Genomic DNA, 20639 nt, shown 5'->3' with positions numbered 1-20639 from the left:
AAAAAACAACCAACCAACCAAAAAAAAAAAAAAAATCCAAGCTTTCTTTCCTTCTCCTAACAGAGCTTCTCCTGTTTCCCAGGCTGTCTTTCTGCTACTCACCTTCCAGGTTTCTCATCTTACCTACAGATCTTCTACAGCTCTTAGTTCTTAGTTTTCATCCCTACACTTCCCTTCTTTTGATTTTTCTCAGCTTTTCCTTTCAAATACTCCTCTTCTGTCCTCTAAACAATCCCTTTCTTTTTCCTGCTTAATTCAGCTTCTTCTGACTACACCTCTTTGACATTGCTTTCTCTCTATAATTCTGTATGATTCAACCTTGCTCTTATGAGACTGCACATCTTTCATCATTTCCCTTTGCACCAGACTCTCCTAGTCCTAACAGTCCATTCACAATCCAGCTATCTGTAGGTTTTCTTTTTCTGACGTTTCTTTTTCCTTCTTACCATACTTTGTTAGGATGATATATAGTGAGTTTTCTTCAGTCTTCATAAAAAGCCTTAATTTTACAATTGTTCTTTACTTCAGAACCTTTACTGGTCTTGTGCTGCTTGATATTTCAGTAAGTTCTTATAGTACAGATTCGTGCTTACACCATTTCAATTTGATGATTTCCTTAACTATATAGATTTTGTGTTACAAAAACACCCACATTAACAGTTGTTACTGGCACCTAGTAGCTGTCTTTGTTCATTGATCAGGTTGATCAAGGGATGCCAGTTGATGTAATTTTTTGTATTTCAGCATAGCTTTTAATACTTTCTCTCATGATAAACACATCATGTGGTGGTAGGTGAGCAGCTGGCTCAGAGGTAGGGTGCAAATGAATGATCAAGCTGGTGACCTGTCACTAGTGGGATTTCATGGGGCTCCATCCTCGGCCCAGTTCTCTTCAATGTCTTCATTAACAACTTGGAGGCAGGACTCGCAGGGATACTAAGCAAGTTTGCAGATGATACAAAATTGAGAGGAGCTGTTCACTCCCTCGAAGGCAAGGAGACCTTGCAGAGAAACCTCAACAAATTAGAGGACCGGCCAATCACCAGCTGTATGAAGCTTAACAAGGGAAAGAGGTGGATTCTACAGGTGGGATGGGGCAACCCCAGACATACATACATACTGGAGAGCAGCACTGCAGAAAGGGACCTGGGTGTCCTGGTCAATGACAAGTTGAATATGAGTCAGCAGTGCCCTGACAGCCAGGAGGGCCAACCGTGTCCTGGGGGACATCAGGCAAAGCATCGCCAGCTGGTTGAAGGTGTCACGACCCACCAGCTGGGGGCATGTTTTTTACTGTAAATTCTCATCAGGTTGAAAAAGGCACTGGACCTCATGTCAAGGAACTCCTGTGCTTTTATTGTACATTTGCCATAACTCCAGCAACCAGTCCATTATTTAGACTCAAAAGGTGTTGGCTTACAAGCCTTTACCTTCTTACAATACACTTCCACAAGAGTGGTGGCTAAGAAACCCCTAATTTTGTACAGTACACTTAAATAAGTTCTCAGCTCCTCAAATAAACACCTCAAAGGTGCTGGCTTACAAGCCACAACAACATTACTCAAAAGGGCGCTGATTAACAAGTTGCACAACAGACCTCTACAATCTCCCCACTCCCACGGTAAAGTTCAGTATGGAGTATGGAATAGAATATGATAGCCATGCTTTGACCAGGCAAAGCAAGGGAGAGAGAGAAAAAAGAATATCACCAGTCCTTATATCCTGTGTTGGTCCTACAGCATGGATGTTCCAGAGCTGGGGTTGTGAGACAAAGAAGACAAAAGAGAAAGAGGAAAAAGAGAGGAGAGCAAAGGGGCCCAATCCTTTTATAGTTAACCTGTTGCACACTTCTTATGTCAACTAGGTATTTTGCACTTTGTTCACATGTGCACAGCTAGCCCCTCAAGCTTTGTCAGGCCACAGGGAAGTTTTAGGTCAAATATTAGAAAAAGATTCTTCATCCAGAGGGTGATTGGCCACTGGAACAGGCTCCCCAGGGAAGTGGTCACAGCACCAGGTGTGTCTGAATTCAAGAAGCGTTTGGACAATGCTCTCAGGCACATGGTTTGACCCTTGAGGATGGTTCTGTGCAGGGCCAGGAGTTGGACTTGATGGTGCTTATGAATCCCTTCCAATTCAGAATATTCTGTGATTCTGTGACACAGAATTTTGCTCTGACATTGTTCAAAGCACCAATCAGTGATTTAAACCAATAGTACAGCTTCATCAAGCATTTTGGGTTCATCATTGTATTTTTCCAACTTGTTTATGTTGGAAGATGCATGACAGAATCTAATCCTATTACTTCACACTATTTATGACTAACAGCACATATCCTAGGGAAGCAACGCACACATAAAAGTTTATATAATTTGTTTTAAATAGAAACATGGTTCAGTACCGAGTCTTTATAAAGGCTTAAAATAATTTCATTATTTGATTTTACTTTGTGAATAAAACGTGAAGTCTAATTAAAGTTATTTAAGATTATAACTGTCTTCAGGAAATCAAGTGAATCATTCCTGAGGTCTACATTATTAGCCTTGTGGATATGAGCCTATGTTACAGTAAGATGCACTGTCATCTCAGCTCATGAGTTCTCAGCATAAATGGGGAGCAATACAATTCAAGGGTTTTTAATATTTTGAACTCTGTGGCATTGAATAAATAATTTTGTTTCATTAATCTTTCACTCTTTCTGTAAAATCTGAACTGCTTTTTTCTTATGAAATATTTGAAAATGGAGTGTCTTTTGTACTCAAGTGCTCATCTGATTGTTCCACCATTCTGCTTGATTCTAGTTTCGCTAAATAAGGAGATTTCAGACTCTGGTCATTCATCACCGTAGTTGAAAAGGCTATAGAAAATAGTTGTGGTAGAATTATGGTTCAGAAGCTTGGTCTTTAGCTGACTTCTTGTGCAGAACTGTGTCTCTGCTTTCAAGAAACTTGTAAAAGTCAGGATTATCCTAAATTTATACTTCAGGTCTGCCATCTGAAATCTACAGTAAACCCCACTGATGCCAGTTACTTAGGTAAGGTTCATATAAATATTACTGAAGGCAGAATTTGGTTGCTTTGTCCCCTTCTTGACCTATGTTTTTACAGAACAACTGACCTTTCTTAATTATGAAACCCGAATTTAAGTAATGATGGCAATTGCTACTGTGCTTGTGGGTATGCTGCCTTCAAGCTATGGCAGCTAACAAAGGCTTGTAAGATTTCATTGTACTGCAGTCAAATTTGTTGTCATTTGATTGCTTTTGCACTGTTAAACTTGACAGAGAATTGTTCAGTTTTCTCAGCTCAGAATGAGGTTATGGCCAGAAAAATCACTGCAGAACTTGATATTTTAATATTTAAATTTATTTGCCTTTGATAATTTTTAATGCTTGGTCAGTGTAGATGCGTACAGATACTCAGGTTTTGTATTTGTTATTTTTAAACTGCACACAATTCATTGGTCCTCTTGTGACAAGGCATCTTCCCTAGAGGGCTTTAAGTTTATGCATACTGGGGACATAGCTGATGAAGCAAAAAGTCATCTGGCAAAGTGCGAGATAGAAAGTGAGAGTGGGGAAATGGTATTACAGAATACAAAAGGATTTTGGAACAGGATGTGAAACTGAGGTCATGCATGATAACAGTGATGAAAAGAGACTGAGAAATGTGTATGATACTTGAAGGGACTATGAGAAAGGATGGAGAATAAAGAACGTACCTAGTGGATACTGTGCGTGAGAGAGACAATGGAGCTGAGCATTGTGAATCCTGTTGTTCTCTTGATCTCAGCAGAGATACAACCCTATTGAGTACTGTATTCTGCTAGAGATAAACCCTTGGTAAAAATCTTCTCTCAAAGCAAGTGTTGGAATAGCAACTAGGTTTTTTTTCCAAAACTGCGTTAGTTAAGTCACTAACAGTTGTTCAGGGCGTGTGGTAAATGGACTTCTGTGTCCTAGCTATATCCTCTTCATGTGCCATGAAGCTGACTTGTCATGTAAAATAACTTTTCTGGCTAAAGGACATACAGGATTTTTTTGTCCTCTTTATAAAAGTCAAGTGGAAAAACAGAGTGAAAATTTCCACTTCAATGTAGATGGGAAGAAATCCTCTTTACGATTATCTGTAATTGTTAACCTTAATTCTTTCTCACTTGAATCTGTAATCAAGAAAGGTATAATCTGGAAACTTCTCCTCATTGTAGTTTAAAGAGTTAGTATTTATTTAATTTAGAAGTTATTTATTGTAACATGATTTATCAATAAATTTAATACAAGATAGTAAGTAGAAAGAGTATTTACAATTTTAGATATTCTGGATTTTTTTTACATCAGGTACCAGGAGTGGCTGCTAAGATTTGTAAAGATTATTCTTTACTGAACAGTTTGCAATACTTATCATGCTTAATTTTCATGCTGAGTTTGTGCAGTATCAGTTCCAGAGGACAGCTTTCCCAGAAGATCATTTAACCACTTTACAAAGTGTTGTTTTTCATTTTTTCCTCAGGCTTTTATTTATAACATGTGCTTCAAAGTATGATACCAAGCATCATAATATAATTCTAATTTATGCAGAAAACATTTCTTACCAGCTTTCTCAGTTCCTTTGGTAATAGCACCCTGTTGGTGTAGATTTCTCCTGTTGACTTCATTTTTTTTTATCTGTTTTGTGAAAAAATATTTTATTATCTTGATAAAGGAAGACAATACAGTATTGTGCCTAGCAGTTGTATTTTCTAAGTCATTAGTTCCAATATCTGCAGTAAGAAGTTTCATCTAAAACAACTTCAAGTCTACAAGACTGATGCTTTTGAGCTCCAACTTCTGCCTTTCATGAAGGGAAGGCATGTTTTCCAGATATAGACTATGCAGGTTTAAAAGGTTTTTTTCTGTTTTGTTTTATTTTTCTCTCAGAAGAGACTTTCAATCTGCTCGCATCAGAGTCAGCCAGTCTTCCTGTATCCATTCCTGCATCTTGCCTGAGGACTGCCATGTTCTGCCTCTCTTACACCCCTTAAGTTATGAAATCTTTCCATTGCTGTAGTACTTTGTCAGATTTCTCTTTTAATTGTGTACCGAAAATAAAATCAAATTAAAATATAAGCTTAAATATGATAAATAATAAATAAATTATAAATGAAACAAGAACATATATGAAACTTTTTTGGGCATGAAGGCAAAATTATATGTTAGGCTACAGGTGGATTAAGCCATAATCTGAATAATTCCCAGGTTATATTGGAATTTACTTAGTGTCACATTTAGTCAATGAGTTTGTTCATTGCTAAGTGAGTAGTGGAATCAAACACTAAGTTTACTCAAAGTACATGCAGAAACTCTTTAAACTGAAGCAAAAAAACAACAAAACTATCAAAGAGTTAAAGAGGTACCTCTACTTTCCATTCAAATTCAAATTATTTTCCAAAATGTGTTTACCATTGTCACTGCTTCTCAGGAAAGACAGAAGTATGCAGCTCCAATAATTCCTGGTTTAGGATCCCCAACAGAAGATAATGCATCAGAATAGATTTGAAGATTCAGTTTCTGACAAAAAGCTTGGGAAACATTTGTTTAAACGTCTTTGATAATATATGGTGTTTCATAGCATACTCAACTTTATTGCTGTGTGGAGTGAAAACAGTTATAGCTTTAGAATAAGTCAGAAAGCTGATATCACTACCTTGACTCTCTTTTGAAAACCTGCACCATATCCTGGGGTTGTAGACTTGTGGATAGCAGATTGACGGTATATACATAAATCATTCATTTCTACTCAAATAAGTAGATTCTGTCAATTACTTTAACGAACCTTCTTGTATTATTTTATTATGGTGCACAGATCTGTATTTCAGCTAACTCTTCTGGGGAGCACTTTTGAGTTCCAACACTATCATAACACTGCTTTGCTATCCAACCTGCACTGAGATCTCAAATGAGTAACTTTTCTTCCTCAAGTCATCAGTTAAAAAACCAGCAGTGACATAAAAACTGATGCCTTCCATTCTTTATCTACCAACACGCACATAGTGTGAGTTAAAAGCTGGACGCTGCACTGCTGAATTCAGCAGTGGACTAAGAATTTTAAGTCCATATTTGTCCATTTCCATTAGCATAGTTGCCTTATTAGTGCAGACTAGTGGTGTGATCTTCACTGCAGCCAATACACCTCCTTGACCTTGACAGGCAGCACGTTCCAGCTCTCAGTACAGGCATGGTACTGCACACCCTGAGTTAAATAGATTGCAGATAGGAACTTGCCTGCTTCCTATGGGGTCTGGTAGACACAATCAAAGTCCCTCTGCAAGTCTTGTCCAGAATACCTGAGCCTTGAGCAATTGACGTAGATCCAGTGTGGACACAGGTCTTGGATTCCACCTTCTCTTCATGTATTTAAATCTTACTCAGTTCTGAAGAGATCTTTATATCATGCATATACCGTATAGTAGATTTCACTCTTTCTTAAACATGAATTACATAATGTGTTTTGTTAAAATAAAGCTCATAATTATCTTCCCGTTTAATGGGGAAAAAATGAATGTAGCAGTGATATTGATAGTCTGACAACATTAATTTTTTTCTGTATATAGAAGAAATGAAATGAGCTGAACAGGAAGGTTTAAGGAGCCTGCTCAGGATGTCTGAGGGAGAGTCTTCCCTGTCTGTTCTAGGCAGTGACTGCCGTACTGGTGGGTGTCTGCAGGCAGTTTCAGACCACCTTTTACATGCTGCTGTCTCAACCTCCAGGTCACTCTACCTGGTACAGATTTTCAGGCTTCTTTTATATTTCTTGTCAGACAGAGTCTTTTATTTCAAAAGAATAGTTATACCCAGAGAGACTATCATGCTTCTCAGCACCACAAATGGCATACACTCACTTACAAGTACCCATGTGCTACTTGGCATGCAGCAAGCTAAGATTCATTGATCCAGCTGTGTCACGGGATTTTTTAGCCCTTGTACCATAGGGCATCACAGAAATACTGCCTTGTATTTTCACTCTCCTCTCTTTCCAGGCATACCAGGCAGTGACTATATCAATGCCAACTACATAGATGGATACAGGAAGCAGAATGCTTATATAGCCACACAAGGGGCATTGCCAGAAACCTTTGGTGACTTCTGGAGAATGATGTGGGAACAACGAGGTGCAACTGTCGTCATGATGACAAAACTAGAGGAGAGGTCCAGGGTAAGGAAAGCATATGAAAGGATAATAATATTGTACCTGAGTTATCACTAACGTAAGATTTTTGTTCCTTTCATATATGTTTGCCTGCCTTCTTTGTATGCATAAGAACTGATTTTTTTTTCCAGTTACCCACAGTTAAAAGTGTCTATACTCTGAAAATCGCTTACATAAGAAATCTTAGTTCCACTGTGAAACCATGAGGTCATACCTCTAATTTTTTATAGTCTGGAAAAATTGAAATTTTTTGATCTATAGTGATTTTGAATTCTTTTCTGTTTTAATCATACTGGAAATGTTAGGAAGTGACCAAAAGTGTTACTTCATTTATAGTAACAAGAATGATTGTATCATCCTGTTATAAGGGAAGTAATGTATGTCAACAAAATTCAGTGTTCAGTTTTATATGGCATAATAATTTCAGCATTATCTAAGATTGGTGAGGATTTGGGTTTGCTTAAGAAACATAAGAATTTTTTTTAACGCATACTGGTTGCTAGGAAAACTACAACAGCATATGCAGTAATAGAATACAAAATTATCTGTGGTATTTCAAATTCAATTTTACAGATCAAAGTAAAATCAGGAAAGTAAAGCACTAAAACATAAGGATACTGTTCTAATAGAACCACATTCAAATATTATTAGAACTCTTATAAAAAATATATGCTATTGATAAAGGGAAATAAAAAATAGTTTGGGCTTTGTTTTTTGTTTGTTTGTTTGTTTTATGATAAGGAAAGTGATGGAAAGAGTAGTAACAGAGCACTGTATGTTACATGAAGATATACTAATGGGTCCATATTTGGTGGCAATCATCAGTTCTAATAGTGGATGTTGTTGGAGAGGAGGGACTGTATGGAAAAAAAAATAAGAGAAGCAGAAGAGAAAAGTGGTGAGAAAAAGAAAAGGGAAAAACCCTCCTTAGCAGCCAATCAGGAAAATAAACTAGTATTCAACCCTCAGCACTCTTTCTAGTAGAGCAGGAGGTTCCCCCATCCTACTTTTTCCGCAGTAGCTGCATTTTCTATCAAGATGTACTCATGGGTTATTCCTACTCATGATACTGTCACCGTTGTAGGACATTAAACAGGGAAAGTGCCATACCGCTGGTTCATTGCTGAGCTTTCTGCAAACATTAGAGTCCTATAGTGTAAACCAGAAGCTTCAGCCAAATGTAGAAATCAGAAAGAGGGAGAAAGAAGGGGTGATTCTAACTTCAGTGGTAATCAGTTCTCTTGGGAACCTGCCGTAACAGCAGTACCAGGGTTTACAAGTTCAGGAGATGAATAACAAACAAGAATGTCACAGGAAAAATGCAGCTATAGGCATTCTAAGGTACACTGTCCTAGAAGCTTGTGTGAAGGCATAGGGAGCTGCAAGTGGAAAACAGGCTGCTTTCTGGTGAAAAGTACAAAAAGCTAATGTATCTAAGGCACTGTGCAACATGTTAAAAAATTCCGTAAATACAGATGATCAAGAACAGTTCAGAAAGAGAGAAAGAGATTAAGGAGGAGGAAAGGAGATTTATCATCCAGAAAGGTTTTAAATCACTAAGAAGTATCTTATGGAGGTAACTGGATAATAGTTGGTATTTCAGTAATTCATGGATGAGCTCTATTTCAAAATGAAAATATTTTTGCATGTGTAAGCTTGGAACAAGGCAGAGTGCACCATAAAGCCTAATGCTGTATTGTATTGGCATTGATGTCTTTTGCATATGGACGGATACATTTAATTGCAATGATTACATAACTTGAACCTCTTGACAGCAGTCATTCTTTTCTGGAGGCTTATCAAAGTATATATATATATATTTATTCTTTTACCCTTTCCATCACTTCTAAAAATAGAGTAGGCTTCTTGCAGTTCAGGCAATGTATAGCATTCTAATTATAGAATCACTTTCCACATATAACTTCAACCTACATTAACACCACTACCTGTACATACTTGATGGCCATTAGTACATAGCAGAGGGTAATTTAAACAGAATTTTTAATTTTATCTTGAGTCTGCAGGTTTTGTCTAGTCTGGGAACTGTCTGTTGGTTGGAACTGAATAAATGAAATTTTGCCCATTTCTTCACTAATTACTTCTTTAAAGTTGCTGCTAAATAACATCAGTGTGAAGAAAAAAATCTGATCCTAATAAGCAGCCCATTGCAGAAGGTACACTTAAGTACTTGTGAGTTTATCTTAATACTGCAGGCCACAGACAACCACTGTCTAGAAAGATGTTTTAATGTAACTAAATGAAATTCTTGGCATTCTCTCCAATAATTGCCTAGCAGAGTTTTAAGCTAACTCTAGCCTTTGCTGACTGCACCTTAAAAAAACACTGATCAGAATAGTAATCACCTCCAGAACTGCTTAGCATTCAGAAGCAATACATTCCCTAAGTGGAGTAAGAAACCAGACAATCTAGTCAGTGGATTGCTTGTGTATTCAATGCTTATATTTGCGTATTTTTTGTGCATAATTTAGCTCATTTGGTGTTCATAGGTTGAGTTTGCTGCACTAAGTGCAGAGCATTACAGCTATTCAGTACATAAGTCAGCTCCAATCTCAGATTCTGCAGCTCTGTGAATACCAGTTACCTCTTCTCCCTCCATATAATTAACAGTATTGATGGTGAAAAGGCAGTGGGAATCCATGTGTTGGGAAAGAATAGGTTGACAACATTTCTTTGTTATTTTTTGTTGCGCTATCATTTTTATGTAACGTTGTTATAGCAGAAAACCAAGTGAGATTTCAAACATGAAATATAGACACTGTTACATATTATTAGAGATTAAGATGTTTGCTAATTTTGTTTCTCTTTTTCCTTTGATTCCATTTTGATTTCTTTTGTGTCTTGGCAGCCTGATCATTATTCCTGCTGCAAGGCAAGATTGTTTCTCTCTGAGCCTTTCAGCTCTCCATCTCCATGTCGTCATTTCTGTTTAGCTAGCTTTTTTTCATTTGTAGTTCTGCAGCCTGGTATCAGCCTTTTTAACCTGGACTGCATAGATAACGATGAGGATTTTAATTCCATCTGCAGAAATGAATTTGGTTCATTAGCATGTCTTAAGTGTCTGAGTTACTTCAGCTTTGAGAATGTTCATATTTTACAGCTGAGTAGATCAAATGAAGATGTTACAGCGAATTCATTATTCATTTGTTTGCCTGTAAGAAAGCTGTAGGAAAAGAGAAGATCTTTCACTTATAACCTTTCACACTTAGTTGATTTCATATTAAATGTCATCACCTGAATTTCACTTGACCTAAACCAGACTAGAGAGAGAAAGTCAGTCCCATAATTCATCTACCACGAATATAATTTTTATCGTAAAGTATTATACATGCTGGCAGTACGTGGAACAGGGTTGGTAGCATATTTGTCACATATATGAGTTTAATCTTAGTGAAATAAAAGAACAATATCGAGGGTTGCAAGATATTAAGAAAAGCAGTTGTGTGTTACACTAAGGAAATATGTACAGCATGTAAAGCTTTAATGTGCTCTCTTCCCCACTTCTCTTTCTTTCCCTCTGCCCCCAGCAGTGCAGCTTAGATTTTTTTTTTAGATCCTCTTAATTGAATGTTTTAAGGACTCGTGTACTTTAGTGAATTATGTGAGTGATCAGATGAAGAATCTCTCTTTATAGCAAAAGATAATATTGCCTCCAACAGGAAACATTTAGTCTTTTCTCGTTTTTCAGGGTAGGATACTGTTGTAGATTGTCCACTTGAAAGTGTATTCAATCCTTGCCTTCTTTCCTTTATAATTCCGTATTTTGAATACACTTGCTATATTGTCTGGGAACTGAGAAAAAAATTAACTCTCTCTTTAACCTCATTACAATATTTTCTATATCAGCTCCTCTCAACTGGTCACTGATACCTGAGGAAGTCAGGAGAGTTGGCACTGTAATCAGAAAAAGCAGACGGACTTCATCTGCTGTTGCTGAATTACTAAATAGGAACTTCTGTTGTTCCAAGCGTCAAGCAACAGGTCTGAGTCTCCCCAAATCAGAACACTCTATCTAAGTATTTCAATTAACTTTTTAAAGATTTATAGACTATTCATGTGTAAGAAAAATGGAGATTGGGTGACAGTAGAAATGTCAAGCAGATGCATGTCTTGAAGATGGAGTAAAATAAGGATTTGCTTTGTTTAGTGGGTTTGGTTGGATTTTTTTAGGGGGGTATAATAAGTTAAATCAGGAAAGCTTTATTTGGATGATTCAACTAGTGCAAAACTCCAACAACTAATACGAAACCCTCAACAAGTTGCATAAATATGGTGGAAAGTGTATTGTACCTTGGTAATAGCTTTGAAACAAACTTCTGGCCACTGAAGATTTCTAAGTCTTGATACAGGCAAGGACAGCTTAAAGGCAGGTGTGGAAAGAAACCTGAATTCTTCTACTTCAAATGCACAACTTGCTAACATTTTTCATTAGTCCATTTGTTGTTGGCAGATATCAACTGATATCTAATGTACCTGACTTAATAGCTAAGACAAAGCAATATACAGACACAACAGTAAGTAATAAGCAAAGAAAACTAAGAATGTGGGTTTCTTGTCTCTATGAAATGCATGTAGATCTTTCAGACACATACAGTCTACGCAGTAGAGTTTTTTGTGATTGTGATGAAGGTAGTTTTGCATTTGTGGAGAGTTTTAGCAGCAAATTTCAGATCTTTCCTCCTCAGTATGTTTTGATGGGTAATACTGAAGCTATTACTTGTCAAAATGCTGCATTTAAATAAGTGCCAATAAGACATCTTCACTGATGTGAGTAGAAAAGTCATCAATAGATGTACTTAACAATGCATTACAGAATATATCAACATGCTCCCAAGTGCACCTGTATTCTACTGTATTTAGACAAAGTGTACTTGATTTGTGCAGAAAAACGTTACTGGCGTCTCATATTGGGCAGCACAGGTGTGTAAAAATCTACTGGTTTTTAAAAAAAAGTTGTGAAATGTATATTTAAACATAGGAAAACAGAAATAGAAATTTTATCTATGCCTTGTAGCAACTGAAAAAAATATGCATTTCTTTATTTGGTAATTGGTAAGTTAACGTATCAGCCAACACACATATTATCAGATAGGACATGTTGCAGATGGCATTTTTTCATACTGAATAGTACTGTTTTATTAAAGAGAAAATAAATGTGCAGTTTTGTCATTGTTCATGCCCTAATTGTAGTGGCAAACCAATGACTTCTATATCAGTAATGTACTGTGAGAATTTTATTTCACTTCTTCAGTGCTCTCAGAATGTTAAAATATGAGTCAGACAAAGAATGAATGAGAGAACTGACAAAGAAAAAAAAAAAAGGAAAACCCAAAGTCAAATATACCATGTGTTCACAGATTTACAAAAATAAAAATAACAATCTGTAGGTTTGTACCATGGTTTTTTCACTGTAATAGAATGCCAGTGTGACAGTCCAAGAATTCTTACATCATTATACAAGGTTGAGTCCCCACTCGCTGTGTCAAAATTGCAAAACTCAGCCATATGACTGTTTATTATGGAAGGATTCTCAGAGGCATAAGGGCAGGGACATAGTCAACTCTCACTGAGGTGCTTAATTCATGTAAGAATCTAATCCAATAAAGCTTAGAGTTTCTTCTTCTAGGCGCATTTCAGGTGGAAGTACTGTGACAAGGTGCCTCAGTTAAAGCTCAGGCTATTATATCACCCAGCAAAATAGCTGTGGAAATGCCATACTGTAGGCAGGTTAATTTTGTGTGAAAGAATTGCTGTAACACCACTGCATAGGCTGAAAGTCTAGTTATTTCAACTTATATACATTTGGAGTTGAGGACTTACAGAATGAATGCCCCATGTGAAAAGATATTCGTAAATTACAGAGAATCCAGAAGAGAACAATAATGACCAGAAATTGGAAAAAGTGATTTATTGGGAAAGTTAGAAATATTTTGATTGGTTTTTTATATTATAGAGTGAAGGAAAACATAGTAGCCTTCCAGCATATGAAAGGCTGTTTAAAAGATTTCATGGCAATCAACCATTTTCTCTTCCTATGGGGCTTTAGGAGAAAGAAATAAACATTTCAGAAAAGGTGGTTTATGTTGAACTGTTCAAGGACTTCCAAAATGTAATGTCATGAATTACAAACTGCATAGGATATTTTGTGAAGTCAATTCCACTGTAAGCTTTCAAGAACTGTTTGCACCAGTTTACACACCTGAAATGGTATGGCAATACTTGCCAAAAGTATTTTAAAGGCAAACAGCCAGTTTTTTGTGTTAATATTCTGTGTTTGTAAATGAAGTGGTTTCTCTTAGCTGTTAGGCTAAACTGATAGTTTTCTAAAAAAATACTGTTTTCCCCTAGGCAATCTTATAGCACGTGCTTTAGTCAAAACCACATTCTAGTTCTGTAATTTGACTTTATTTGCTTAGTTCATTTGCTTTGTGCTTGAGGTAAGACATATATTATTACAGTCAGTCCATTCATGTAAACCTTTTCAAGACCTTTTTGGAAAATCTTGCTGAACTTAACTGTTTGACAGGCTCATCCTTCAAAATTAATTCACTAAGACCCTGCCTTCTCTGCTGTTAGGAAGAGCTCAAAAAGGGCATCTTACAGTGATACCAGCAATATAGTTTTGAAGTGTTCTTTGTTTGTATAGAAGAATATGAAAAATGAAATAGAGAACACTTCTAATATGCCCAAGATTCCTTTTAATATCTGTTTCTTTTTGTTTTAATAACCATACCACACTCTTTCATAATAATCCGAATGAAAACAGTTTGGAGGTATTCTTTTAATTATCAATTATCTTTCAGTATTAACTGTTAACCTACTAATCATATCAGAAATTTCAGAAAGTGAGGGTGTAAGAGGGTGGATTTGAAGACTTTGTAGAGAACTAAAGTTTGTTATGAATTGATTAGTCTACAGTTGATTTATGTTGCCTCCAAATCCTGTTTGGAACTTTTTTCTGAGGCTACTGTAATTAAGACCAAAATCTAAAACTTTAAAATGTTTTCTGCCTTATTTCTGACTTGAAGTTTATATTTTAATCTGTCACTTAGAGTTATACTGAATCAGTGAGTGACACTAGAGCAAATCTTGTTCAAATAAGATCTAAAAATATGTGTCTGTATTCTGATTTTTTTTTAATCTTTGCATTATAGTCTCATATACTGTTGTCAGTGTCTATGATCTTTAAACTCAAATCAGCCTAATCTTTAGATGGCAAGGCATTGTTGCAAAACAGAAAATGGCTTCAGAGTAATATCTGTTTTGGAGACAGAACATTAGCTGAAATGTCTGAGGCAGTTTCCACGACCAGCAACTGGCACTAGCTTTTTATTGCATAATTATTAATATTATTCAACACCATTGTAGAGATACTTTATTTTTGAAGGAAAATAATTTGAAAATATTATAGAAAATTTTGTCTGCAAAAGTATTACTATTAGTAAAAAAAACAGAGCAGAAAGTTTGTTACATACTACTGTTATTTCATATTCCAGATTCGGCACAGTTCATATGCTGTTCTTACAGCAAGAAATGTGCTATATGAATCTGCCTGTTACTAGTTTGCTGTCTCTTTCCTGTTCTGTGTTTTGTCCATATTATCTCAGATGACCTGTAACAGCTGGTTCGTGTGTTAAAAGTGACCTGAAGAGGCTTTTCAGCCTGAATGATGGAACTTTATGCTGGAAAATTATTTCTCTACCCTTGAATGTCAGGAATCTTTGTATTCATATGTTCATATGGAAATACACTTCCTTCAGCTCTGTTGATGCATAGCAGCATGTTCTCTAGTGTCTGTGGCTTGTTGAAGTGTGAATATCCATGAATGTTCTTAGGAAGCTACTTAAACCCCTCAAGTCTGAAAAGGTCTCAATCTTCTCATTTTTAATGGGAAATGAAGCACTTACATTTTCTTACAGCTTTGCTTTCAGTGAATGGTTGTACTTCCATGAAGAGCAAGAATTCGCATGGTCTGAGTGGAAGAAATGTAGAGAAAGAAAATATGTGTGTGTTTGAGGGGCAGGTTAAGAGGTTGTGCCTGTCATTAATTCTATATTCTAATTATATCTACTACAGTGGTATTTAAAAAGATATCTTAAAACATTTAGTAGTCTTCGAAGAGCTACTCTGATCTCAGATATCATGATTTGGGGAGTTTGCAACTTATAATCATGATATAGTGAAAGTACTAATATGCCTGTCATTACTTGTAATTTAATTTCACCATAAAAAACCACTCTTAAATCACAAGTGAGTTATTACACATTCATGGGTCTGTTTCATTCATCTTGCCATTTTAGTGGCAGGCAACAGAACATTAGATATTTACTGGTGAAAGCTGTTCTCATGTACTGTTGGAGGCACAGAAAAACTCTCACTGGGTGCAGGTAAATATAGTCTGCTAGGAAAAAGATCAACTGTTGGAACTGGGAGCTACATGGATAAAAGAAAGGTGAATATGAAATTTGTGAAAGGTGTATTACAAAATAACTATGAAAATAAATAAACACTGTAATTGTATTTTTGGGGAGGACTTGTTATCATCACCATACCTTGCCACATTAATTTTTTTTTCCAAACGATGTACACAAATGAGGAAGAAATTGCCCTTACCACAAAGAAATTAAATGTAGTCCAAAGATCTAAAGCAAAAATACATTTGGCAAATAATTTCAAAATTGACTTTTTGACATTTAGTGTTAAATTTTAGATGACTCAAGGGGATTGAGAATCTTTTTTGGAAGAAAACATATAATATATAACCTGTCCCACTTTAAGTGCTGAAGAGTGGGATCTTAACATAAGATAAAGTATTTAATAAGAATTCTGTCTCAGAAAGTAGTGTCTTACCAATTAACTTCTGTTATTTGGTTCTCTACTCCCAGTGAAGTCCAATAGAAAACATTGTTCTGATCTCTCACAGAGATAAATTGGACTCTAAATTGTTAGCAATATTGGGAATGTAAGGTTTATGATCCAATAGCAAAAGAGTGTAGGAGACACATAAGGACATGTTTCTGAAGAAGACCTCTTGTTCTGAGAAAAATCAATAGGCAAAAGGAATAAAAGATCCAGTTCAATCAACTTATGCTTCATGTGCTCTTCCAGAAGGTCAAATTCACATGAATCTGAAATCAGGTTTTCTTTTTAAAGAAGTTATTTTCATCAGTTTCCCCTTTCAAATAATATGTACACTGATCTACAAACTGTATTTCTTATTGAACATCTCGTGTCTGCATCCAGCAGCTAACTCTCAGAGAAATTATTTTAGAAAAATTATACCATGATTGAAGTTTATGTTAAATAAACTAATACATTAAAAACAAAAAAAACCCAACAAACAAAATCTGCACCAAAAGGAGCAGGCACATTTATTTTCACCCAGCATAACTGAGAAGGAGAAATTTTCTACAGGCTTCTAAGTCTGAATATATGCTTAACATTAGATTACTATGCAAAATAAAAATAAAACAAGTATTTTCTGTCCTTTTCAACCGATTAATTTTTGTTGTTTGCAGACTGCAAACTGGTTAATTTTTCAGAAATGCTTTCTGGAAACTGGCACTGCTTCTATGAGCATACAATTTATATGTGAGAACTGCAACTTGAAGAAGATGACTTCGTATTTAGGCATGCAAAGGCATAACCAGACATTTATTCTTTGTTTTCATTAAAAGTTCATAGAATTTTCTACCATTTTTATTAATTAAAAACTAAAACATTCAAACAAAAGAGGTTTGATCAGAAGTTTATACTAAACCTGTAGTTTCTAAGATTACAAACTACAGTTATTATAAATTAACATTTTCCATTAAATATTTATTTTATGGAATTAATAAATAATAAAAAATATTATTTGTTTAAAATACAAGTAACCAATATAGACATATTACACTCTTTCTGTATTAATGATAAAGTGAAACTAGATTTACTATAACAATATTGAAATGTCTCAATTCAAAGTATACCTTTCTGTTTGATTTGCAAAGACCACAGTGGCTTCCTTTAGTATCAGGAATTTTGCAAATAAATCGTAAATATTCATGAAATATTGGCAATACTTATCTTTCCGTGTTTCAATAAATGATACAAGGAAGTAATTACTTAAATCCTCTTAGTAAGAGAATTTTTTGCACTATTAATCCCATTTTTTACTACTACAGTATCAATAAACATCTTTAGTTACTTTATTCCAATTCCTTATCCATGAATTAAGCTATAATTTCCTGTAAAAAAATGTTTCAGGGTTTTTTTGCCAGTAATGAATTCTCATCACCTGCTTCAGTGGCTAGAATTTTTTCTCCTCTTTATCTAGAGTATTCATTCTCAGACTGTGATTTGTGAACCTTTAGTGATCTGTGACCTGTGAGTCTCAAAATAAAATGATCTGTGAGCAGAAGCTATTTGAGACTGGGAAGTTTGAAAGCATACTAAGTCTTTTGCAATGAGTATACTGCAGAATGAAAAACCTGGAGAGCACATGGGTTTCAAAGATGCATATCTTAATTTTCCATTTTGGGGGAATAATCAGTTTTTCTCTTGGATTAGCATGATAATTCACTTTTTTTTTAAATAAGAAATACTGTGCAATATTCTACTTTTTTTTCTATTGTTTCTTACATTTTGGGTATTCTTATTTAATTTGGTATGAGTCTGGCTTAGAGTGACTAATGAAGACATTTATTAAACAAAAGCAGTGAATTATTGCTGGACTCAGTTTAAACTTCTCTTCTGTACTGTGTGCAAGGCTAATTGATAAAAATGTATTGTTAAAAATAGAACAGAGAATGGCTGTCCCAATTTCACCTATCAGCCACTGAAAGAAAAATATTTGCAACTATATGACCCTCATACTACTTTTTACTACATTTTCTGATTTGTTTAGGGGTTCAGCATTCTATTTTCATAATAGCTTTCATCATAAATACCATTTTTAACTGAAGCAGATTATTGAGCATTAGCAATGATGATAAACATATGGTTCTCTTATATGTCATCTTATACAGAATTATTTAATTTTGTTAATAATCTAAACTATGGTGTTTTGAAGTTAAGATTTCTCTGAATTGCATGTCCTGTGTCTTTTAAAATTTTATGGATGAACTCTCCACCTGTGAACAAAATTTTATTATATGATTCATAACACTGATCTGAGAAGAAAATTTTATTTTCTCACAATGCACTTAATAGTTGCTCCTGCCCTTTCATTTATCAGTGTACTGAAATTATTTCTCAAAAAAATTCAGGTTTGCACTGAGGTATTTCTATACATACTAAATATTAACATCCAAGGAATAGCTTATATGTTTGGAGACTAATGTAAAATATGGCAAATATTAAAAAAATTTTCTATATGCCTTGAGGGGATTAATACTGTTATTAAATTCTGAACTATGAAAGGCAAGTTGCTGAAGATATAAGTCATATTTGAAGATACTATAAATTGGTTTTTTTCTTTAGTGTGTCTGTGCTTATTAGTATTTCTCAATTCTCTGTCCCACTGAACTTACAAATACCTGCTATGGAAGAAAACCATTGTATGAGCTACTACCGGAAGAGCAATTCTTGTGGATGATAAAATAAATTTCTTGTGTTGGATCCTTAGCAGTTGTTGACCATTCAAACTCCACATACTTTTAAAACCTGTGATGACATACACTCAGATATGTAATGAATATCAGTATAAATGTATTAAAAAATTATATATTTTTCACTACAGGTGAAGTGCGATCAGTACTGGCCAAGCAGAGGCACAGAAACCTACGGACTAATCCAAGTGACCCTTTTAGACACTGTTGAATTGGCAACATACTGTGTTCGTACATTTGCACTTTACAAGGTATGTATACTTACTATATACTTTTAAATTGGAAGATTAGCAATTTTTTCCCCTCCCCTTCCTTCTTTCCTTTCTTCCTATCGCTTTCTTCCTCCTGCCATCCCACCTTCCTTCTTCCTTTGCTTCATGCCTTCCCTGTCTGCCTTTTTCCCTTATTTCCTCACTCCCTTTTTCCCCTTCCCCTCTTTCCACTTTTCTCCCTTGTTTCCTGCTAACAGTACTGAACAATGAGACTTCTTCTACAGAATGCATTTTCCTTATAACATGGAGTGTTGTAAGTTAATACAGAGCTCGCACCATGAAAAACCATTTAATACTAACTAAAGCTCTGACACTTGTGATGCACAACTCTGCAATATATTTAAAGCTCTTACATTGTTTGAACCCTATAATTTGGATTTTCCTCCATAACCTGAGTTCTGCTTCTCTCTGGCTTCAAATGTAGCTTAAATAATTTTCACTGGTATATATGCTTCTGCAGTTGTTTCATTGAAAAGTGCCAATATCATCTGAAGTGGCAGTTTTGTCATGAAAATTTTAAATTTCATAGAATGGTTCAAGTGAGAAAAGGGAAGTGAGGCAATTCCAGTTTACTGCCTGGCCTGATCATGGTGTCCCAGAACACCCAACACCGTTCTTAGCTTTCTTGAGACGAGTCAAGACTTGCAACCCACCTGATGCTGGACCTATGGTTGTGCATTGCAGGTAAGCCCAGAAGTTTTTTCAAAGCATCCTTTGTCAAGATTACTGCTTTCTGTTTTGTTGCAGATGAAAATACTATTTTGTTTCAAAGACACTTCTAAGTCTGTCAAAGAGAAAGACGGTTGCATTGGAAATCGAGGACTTGAGCTTGGCACTGCCAACTTGGATAGGCTAGCAAAATTTTATTTGGTCTATGCAGGATTAATTTAATTTTAAAACATCTAAAGATATCTAGGGAGAATGTCTGCAGGAAGAATACAAATGTATCTACAGCATTCAGAATCTGGCCAACATAATGTTGGCTTAAGAACCTGAATATTGAAAACAGTGTGTTTTGAGCTTTTGAAATTATATTGTGTGTGAAAGTAATGAACATGAGAATTAAGAAAGATAAATGAAAACTTTTATTGAAAATAGGTAGGAACCCAAATTTACATTCAAGCTTAAACCCTCAGTTTAGGACTTTGAGGAGCTGAAACTGGAAAGGATGTACCTGGGAACACACTGAGCTCAGTTCTAGGGAAATGAGTGCTCCATGCTTTTCTTGCAGAGTAGAAATCTTCTTCAGACTTTATAGAGTATGAATTAATAAACTCTCCAGAGAAAAACATTAGCTACTCCTAATGTTTTCAGAGTAAGGAAAATTAAGAGGAAGAGATGTGGATTCTTTGGAAATGTTTGGCAAGAGCAGATCTTTTAGACAGCCTTAAAATCATGTTGATAAGAACATTATCAGAACATAAATACCAATTCTGATAGAAGTAAACTGTAAGGTGGGTTCCAGTCATTCCAGGGCTATGTTGCCAAATCTTGCAGAGCTTACTGTGTAGCCCTGTTCAAAGAAAATTCCTAAGATTACTGATTTTTGTGAACTTCATTTTGGAATACCTTTAGTT

General features: G+C 35.4%; 1 protein-coding gene across 50 annotated transcripts in view; it reads left to right on the top strand.

The window, feature by feature from the left end:
• The window catches only part of PTPRD (protein tyrosine phosphatase, receptor type D), a 1162785-nt gene that overhangs the window by 1106829 nt on the left and 35317 nt on the right, over window positions 1-20639 (top strand). For all 50 annotated transcript variants that reach the window (XM_027635107.1, XM_027635108.1, XM_027635120.1 and 47 more), the window contains 3 exons: window positions 7015-7190; window positions 18922-19041; window positions 19592-19746. In XM_027635107.1, coding sequence (XP_027490908.1) covers window positions 7015-7190; window positions 18922-19041; window positions 19592-19746 — 451 coding nt within the window. The remainder of the gene's footprint in view (window positions 1-7014; window positions 7191-18921; window positions 19042-19591; window positions 19747-20639) is intronic.

Source organism: Corapipo altera, unplaced genomic scaffold (genome assembly GCF_003945725.1).
Source record: "Corapipo altera isolate COAL_440 unplaced genomic scaffold, ASM394572v1 61411, whole genome shotgun sequence".
Taxonomy (NCBI): Eukaryota; Metazoa; Chordata; class Aves; order Passeriformes; family Pipridae; genus Corapipo; species Corapipo altera.
This window is presented reverse-complemented; position numbering and strand designations above follow the sequence as displayed.